At 42.8% G+C, this 7,972-nt stretch overlaps 1 protein-coding gene across 1 annotated transcript in view; it reads left to right on the top strand.

Moving 5' to 3' along the window:
- Positions 1-703: 703 nt before the first annotated feature.
- angptl4 (angiopoietin-like 4) overlaps positions 704-7,972 on the top strand; it is a 10,071-nt gene continuing 2,802 nt past the window's right edge. Inside the window, exons 1-7 of the mRNA XM_061919817.1 lie at positions 704-1,296; positions 1,706-1,816; positions 1,895-1,982; positions 4,687-4,800; positions 4,927-5,022; positions 7,087-7,371; positions 7,461-7,972. The exon at positions 7,461-7,972 is cut by the window's right edge and continues 2,802 nt beyond it. Of these exons, the coding sequence (XP_061775801.1) occupies positions 802-1,296; positions 1,706-1,816; positions 1,895-1,982; positions 4,687-4,800; positions 4,927-5,022; positions 7,087-7,371; positions 7,461-7,645 (1,374 nt within the window). The 5' untranslated portion in view covers positions 704-801 and the 3' untranslated portion in view covers positions 7,646-7,972. The remainder of the gene's footprint in view (positions 1,297-1,705; positions 1,817-1,894; positions 1,983-4,686; positions 4,801-4,926; positions 5,023-7,086; positions 7,372-7,460) is intronic.

The raw sequence follows: 7,972 nt of genomic DNA, 5'->3' as shown, positions 1-7,972 counted from the left end.
CAATCAATCAATCAATCCCGATATGCAGAACACAGTGGGAGGCAGTGTGAAGGTAAAAATGGTATGTAATGCTTAAACCCAAAATGAAAGGGAAAGGAAAAGGCTATGCAAAAGGAAAGTCAAACTGAACTGGCTACAAAGTAATCAGAGACAGAATGCTGGACGACAGCAAAAACTTACGGCGTCCACAAAGTACATCAGTACGTGACAGGACAATTAACAATGTCCACACAAAGAAAGATAGCAACAACGTAGATAGCCGTGCTTGCTAACACAAAGTACATTTTGTTAAGTTTTCTGCTGGTGGTCTGCCTCCGGAATTTTTTTTTGACAAAAATGTGCCTTGCCTTAAAAAAAGTTGAAAAACACTGAGAACAGGAGAACTGTCCTGTTCTTAGGAATTTGCTGCAAAAACTTTTGTCTCCCAAGTTTTGAACTGAACTCCTGGGGTAGGCTGGTCTGGTGTCATTCCCGGGCCGGATTTGGCCCCCGAGCCACCAGTTGAATAGCCCTGGTGTACAGGATGTCTACCCAAAGAGACAGTGGTTTTGTTTTATCACGATCCGCCTCTGGCATGAATAGTTAACAGAGAGGTGGAGGAGGGAGAGAAATCTGAGCGAGGGCGCACCCCTCCTTTTCCTGAGGGAGCCAATGGCGAGCGGCTTCCAGCTTAGACTTGAGGTCCGTGGAAGTATAAAACAGCGGAGCTTTGACTGTCCGGCCACGAGCGACATCTCGCACATACAACCTACCTTAACAAACACCGGTTCGCCGACAAGAATCCGGATTTCATCACCTAGAATGAAGACCACCCTAGCGACCCTGACTCTGTGCCTGGTGCTGCTCATGGCAACAGGCTTCCCATTCGAGAGGAAAGGGGCCTCGGCGTCCGCCGGCGCCTCCAAGGAGAAGCGTGTGCAGTTTGCCGCCTGGGATGACGTCAACGTCATCGCCCACGGCCTCCTGCAGCTGGGCCAGGGCCTCAAGGAGCACGTGGACAAAACCAAAGTCCAGATGAGGGACATCTTCACCAAGCTCAAGGTCTACAACCGCACCGTGGGCGAGCTGGCCAAGGAGAGCCAGAGGCTACACGCGGAAGGGGACGCCCTGAAGGCGCGAGCCCGGGGGATGGAGGACAGAGAGGGGCAACTGCTCAACGTCACGGCCGAACTGCGGGAGAAGACGGAGGAGATGCAGCAGGAGAGGAAGGCCGCCGGCGAGAGGACGAGGCGGCTGGAGGAGAAGCTGGACAGCATGATGCAGGAGAAGAACTACAGCGACACGCACAACATCCAAGTAAGGCCGAGCTCTTCTTAAAAGCGTCTAAGGACGACTTGTGCTGCGTTTCCGAGTGTGTTCAAATGAGGCCCGAGCGATAGGTGGTGTGCCGTAGGGGGTTGGGGGTGTGGGAGAACGTGCGGTACGTGCGCCGCAGCACACAAAGGCTCCCCTGCACGCTTCTGCTGCACTAACTTCTGCTGGCTGGCACATTTTACAACCACTAATAATAAACGAGATGGGTTTTTTTTTACATGAAGTTTGTGGTGCAAGCTCACAAGCATGCGTGTGTAATCCTTTTGCGGAAAAAGCCGGGCTGTGGGTGGCCTTACATAACCACTTGTGGGTCGAGAACAAATGTTTGGCAAAGAGGCCTGCAAATGTGTCTTTAATAGTCTAAATCCTCTATTTGTGTGTTTTGTATCAGATGATGATGGAGGCCCAAAACAGACGGATTGATGATTTACTGGGACGCATCGGACTCCAACAGGAGAAGCTCGACAAGCAGAACGTGCGCATTAAAACCCTGCAAAGTCAGGTGCGCAGACATAACTCATTCTGTCGGTGTTTTATTGCCCTGCAATGCATCACGCCTGCTTTCTTTGTGCGTGCTCAGGTCCAGCAGTCCAGGCAGAAAGCGTTCCCGAAGAACACCGATGGCTTCCCTTCAAGTGCCGCGTCCGAGCAACGCGACTCGCCAGCCGGTAAGTACAGCCGAAGAGCGTCCGAAATCCGCCTTAAGTCAAGTGTGCGGAATCCGACGCCAAATGTGGCCGGCCATCTGTTTAGCGAAGCTCTGAAAGGAGCTTAAATCATCGGCAATTACGATCAAGGAATCGAATCAATCCGTGAGGCACGCTCAGCTCGGTTTGAATCCGGCAGATCGGTGGACAAAAACAATGCGGCGTAAAGCTGGTTAAGACAATGGAGCAGAAATTCAAAGATGAGGCCTTCTAGAAGTAGGTGAAGGGTCGCGCCAAAAAGTTGTGACATCAGCACAAACAAAGAGGAAAGAAAAAAAAAAGGGGGCAGGATCGTCTGGCAAAGTGTCAAGTAGGGAAAAGTTCTTTGGTCTCACGGATATTCGGTTCACGCGGAGAGCCGATTAGTTCAGATTGTGTTCCTAGATTACACCTTCAAGTTCTGAACTCTGTACACACATTTTATTGGAAACTTCCCACTTCCTTATACGACCGGCATCTGACGAGCCACCTTTGCCCCAGTTCTGTCAGGGAGTCAGACGTCCCTCCTCCTCCTCATCATCATCATCCCCCATCCTTGCAAACAACCCCACCTACTCCGGACTCCCCTTTTTTTTAAATGACTAAGAAGTGTGCTAAAGTTCAGGAGAACCCTCGGCCCGGAGGCGTTACGCGCCCACAGCTGGCTGAGGGTTCAGGCTTTTGGGTTAAAGGTCATCGCACGCAAATAGAGCTTCCACTAAATCAATAAACCACAGATTATCCAAGAGTATGACATCATTATGTATTATTATTGTCATAATTATAATTCTAAATGGCTCTTTTGCGTCACTTTTAAGCGCAAAGCCTTTTTTTATTTGATGAATGGGGATCTTTGTGCTGTTAATAACAGTCAGTGGCGAAGGACTCTAAAACAATTATATTGAATAATGATGATAAAAAAAAATAATTAAAAAAAAATATATATGTATATATATATACTGTATGCATTTATTTCTAAATGTATTTATTTGCGATTGCTTTTTTAAACATATTGTGCTGAAATGACACAAGAAAGTGGCAAAGGACTCTAAAAAAAGTTTAATATTTTTAATTATTAGTAAAAACAATTCCATAGATGTAATTTGATACATACATTTATATATATATATATATATAAAAATATATATATATATATTATTTTTATTTTTTTATTTTTTTTTGTGGGGGGGGATTCAATTTTTCCTCAAACTGAAATGACAAAGGACTCTAAAATAGTTGTTTTAAGCATAAGTAAAACAATTTTTTATTCATATATATATATATATATATACACACACACACACATACATACACATATATATATTTGCTATTTTATATATTTCCTATTATATACTGAAATGACACAAGACCGTAGCAAAGGAACCACAAAAAGTTGTTTTTAATTATTAGTAAAAACTATATATATATATATATATATATATATATATATATATATATATATATATATATATATATACACACACACACACAGACACACACACACATAAATACATATGAATATATACATGTATACACACTTTATATATATATAAAAGATATATATATGCTTTTTGATATTTTTTTTATTACATCCTGAAATGACACAAGAACATGGCAAAGGACTCTAAAAAAAGTTGTTTTTAATTATTAGTAAAAAACTATTTTATAGATGTATATTTTATCAACATTTGTTTTTGCTATTTTATATTTTTCCCATATTGTACTGAAATGACACAAGAAAATGGCAAGTGACTAAAACAGTTGTGTTAATCATTAGTAAAAAATATACATATATTTAAATACATTTGCTATTTTTTCATATATTGTACTAGTATCTATAACAAAAGTATTGCAGTGATTAATTGTATAAATGAAAGTGAAAATAACAATAAATAAATACATAACAATAATTGTAATAATAATCATCAATCGATCCAGAAATTTAAACAAATCAGAAAAAACAAAAACTAAAATATGTCAAATTAATAAATAACAAGCTGACATAATAAAAAGAAGGTTTGAATAAATTAATGAATAAAAATGACAAAACATATTTTTTGTCGCTTCTACATTTTCTTTTGTCTAATATTTAATGAAACTGTTATTAATTTTGTTCTTTTTAGTTTTGTAGTTATTTCAAATGTAATAATAAACATAGCATAAAAATATGTGTATATTTAATGAGAATAATTGATGTCACCATTGGCCAAATGATTTATAGGTTGGTATAAGGAATGTAAAAGTTCTCCAATACAACCCTCACAAACAACAACAACAACAACAATCTTGCTGACCACGCAGCAGCCATGCACGCCTACGTCAGCGGCCTGCTGCCGCGCACGTGAGGACGGCGTGGGTCAAGCTTGCGGGGGTGGAGGGTTGTAAAAGAGGAGGACGGGTTAGGGCGGGGGGTTAGGAATGTAAGTGACTTGATAGGCAGGCCAGGCTTGGGAACTGGGAGAAAGGTCATATTTATAGCCGGGTGAGAAGTTCTCACACAATCTCTGCATGGGCCGCCGTGCTGGGTCGAAGAGTCTATCCGCCGCTTTGTTCTCACAACAGCGATAACACAGCTGGCAACCATAATAATAGGTGCGAAGACACATCTCTCACGTCACTCGCTGACCTATTTATGGCCGCAATCACAACTTTGAAGCGCGCTTTACAAACGCTCTTCTCCCTGCAGCCATGGCGTCAGACTGCCACGAGCTCTTCCTGCGAGGCGAGACCACCAGCGGGGTGTACGCCGTCCAGCCGCACGGCAGCCAGCCTTTTGAAGTCTTCTGCGAGATGACAGCTGGTGAGTGCGCTTTCCTCACTGAGTTTTGGAGGGTTGTTTTTTTTTCCCTCCAAAATGTCCACCATTGCCACAGTTGGAGATCTGACGCGTCAAACTTGAGGTAACGTGCTGCTTTTTTCTGTCTAGATGGCGGATGGACCCTGATTCAAAAGCGCCAGGATGGCTCTGTGGATTTTGACCAGCTGTGGCACGCCTACGAGCAAGGCTTTGGCGCCCTGAATGGTAAACTATTTCGATCATTGGAATAATTACACTACTAGTTATTAGTCCATATTGGAATAATTACACAACTAGTTACTAGTCCAAGCCTCAAAAACCACCTTGACTACCGTATTTCCCAGATTATAGCGCACACCTGTGTATTAGACTTAGACTTCCTTTTTATTGTCATTCAAATTTGAACTTTACAGCACAGATAAGAACGAAATTTCGTTACATAAGCTCATGGTAGTGCAGGATAAAAAAAGCAATAAGGTGCATATATAATTAAATAAATATATATATATATATAATAAATATATATAAATAAATAAATAAATAGATTACTGTACAGATAAATATATTGCACTTTTTCACATGCGTTCACGTTTATGGATGTATGTTATTTTGTCGTTTTTATTCCAGCGAGTTAATCCATTTTGGGGGGAGTTGAGGGGATAATTTAATTATGATGCGTTCAAGAGTCTTACGGCCTGAGGGAAGAAGCTGTTACAGAACCTGTAGGTTCTGCTTCGGAGGCTGCTGAACCTCTTTCTAGAGTCCAGCAGTGAAAACAGTCCTCGGTGGGGGTGGGAGGAGTCTTTGCAGATTTTCTGAGCCCTGGTCAGGCAGCGGCTTTTTGCGATCTCCTGGAAAGGAGTATAAGCCGTACCCACTAAATTTTAGAAGAAAGCAATATTTTCCATATACAAGGACAAGCGGTAGAAAATGGATGGTTGGATGGAAGTCACAGAAATTGGATCTTTACACAGAAATATTTTATAAATGTTTATCTACATGCCTTGTTTCCAAACAGTGCCTGTAACACGGCAGTAAAACGGCTGATCAAACAAAACAGAAGTCGTCGTCATGGACCCGCTAGCTGCGGAGGCTAGCTCTCCAATCTGCTAAACAGACTCAATAACTCCACTGTTACATTTTGGTGGATTTACGAAAGTGAAACAATCCAAAAAGAATGTTGTTGTAAGTTAATAATACTAAAACAAACGCTCGTAAATATGCTAGCATAGCATGATAGCACGCACGAAGAAACACTCATGCAGACATCACACATGGGACGGTTTAGTAAGTAAGAATTGTTTTACTTATATTGTGACACTCAAATGTTGCTTGGAGTGATGAATGGAGAACCCATACGAGTAGACCCGCTATGGACGGGTCTTTTACTTTCGGTTCAAAGCTTTAAAAAGCAGGAAACACTTGCACTCAATCACCCAGCGGCGTCTGCAGTGGGCAAACACGTCCAAAAGACGGCGCCATAAACGGTCTTTGCGTGTGCTTAATGAAAACTTTCAGCGAAGAAGAATCCACAAACTAGCTGCACCGTTTTTATAGCCACATGGTTCAAAGCGTAGGAACTAAGTATCGGCTTACTGTGCACAACTAGCTATTAGACCAGTGGTTCTCAACCTTTTTTCAGTGATGTACCCCCTGTGAACATTTTTTTTAATTCAAGTACCCCCTAATCAGAGCAGAGCATTTTTAGTTGAAAAAAAGAGATAAAGAAGTAAAATACAGAATTATGTCATCAGTTTCTGATTTATTAAATTGTTTAACAGTGCAAAATATTGCTAATTTGTAGTGGTCTTTCTTGAACTATTTGGAAAAAAATGTAAAAAAAACTAAAAACTTGTTGAAAAATAAACAAGTGATTCAATTATAAATAAAGATTTCTACACATAGAAGTAATCATCAACTTAAAGTGCCCTCTTTGGGGATTGTAATAGAGATCCATATGGATTCATCAACTTAATTCTAAACATTTCTTCACAAAGAAAGAAATCTTTAACATCAATATTTATGGAACATGTCCACAAAAAATCTAGCTGTCAACACTGAATATTGCATTGTTGCATTTTTTTTCACGGTTTATGAACTTACATTCATATTTTGTTGAAGTATCATTCGATAAATATATTTATAAAGCATTTTTGCAATTTTTAGAATATTTTTAAAAAATCTCACGTACCCCTTGGCAAGTACCTCCATTTGAGAACCACTGTATTAGACCAAGACTCAAAAACCCCCCTGGATTAACCGTTCCTCCTCCCCTTGTCTTGCCTACAGGAGAGTTCTGGTTGGGACTGGACAAGATCCACTCCATAGCCAAAAACGGCGGCTACATCATGAAAATCCAGATGTCCGACTGGGGGAACGATTTGGCGTCCGTCCGCCTCCCCTTCCGACTGGGCGGCGAGGAGTCCAAGTACGCTCTACAAATTCAGGAGACCGACACAGTCAGTCCTTTGGAAAGCTCCTTGGGCTCCGACGCCGCTTCCGGCCTGCCTTTCTCCACCCGAGACCAAGACAACGACCAGAAAAACGACGCCAACTGCGCCGGGCATCTCTCCGGTGAGCCCCCTCCCCTCCCCCGCCAGCTCTGCTACCTCTTCTAGGACGCCTCTCAATGCTAACCCGCTTACCTTCTTGTGCACCCCTAGGTGGCTGGTGGTTCAGCAACTGCGGTCAGTCTAATCTCAACGGCCGATACTTCCAGAGCCCGCCGCCCAAACAGAGGCACCAAAGGAAGCAGGGAATCTTCTGGAAGACCTGGAGGGGCCGCTACTACCCGCTCAAGTCAAGCACCATGATGATCGCCCCCGCCGTGATAGAGAGCAGGTCTTAAGAAAAGAGAGAGACACAGTAGACTGAGTCCAGACTAGACAGGGGAGGAAGATGTCGCTTTATTCGAAGAGGTTGTACCTCCGCCAAGGCCCTCAGAGTAGAAGCCGGACAAGGCGCACTCCGCAGAGAGGAGCGGGAAGGCGTTAGACGTCACTTACTCCTTCCGGCATGACAGAGCCCGCTCCGGCATGTCCACGGCGACCGAGCCTGCAAGAATGCGCCGACAAGCGTAGACTCGTCGCCTAGTCGCACCAGCAGGCTCAACATGTCGGAGCAAATCCAGCTCTGCCCCCTTTTTTTTGTAAGCAGGCCGATTATGCTTGTTTGG

This window comes from Nerophis ophidion, linkage group LG14 (assembly GCF_033978795.1).
Source record: "Nerophis ophidion isolate RoL-2023_Sa linkage group LG14, RoL_Noph_v1.0, whole genome shotgun sequence".
Classification (NCBI taxonomy): Eukaryota; Metazoa; Chordata; class Actinopteri; order Syngnathiformes; family Syngnathidae; genus Nerophis; species Nerophis ophidion.
Note: the sequence above shows the minus strand (reverse complement) of the source record. Positions and strands in the feature narration are given on the sequence as shown.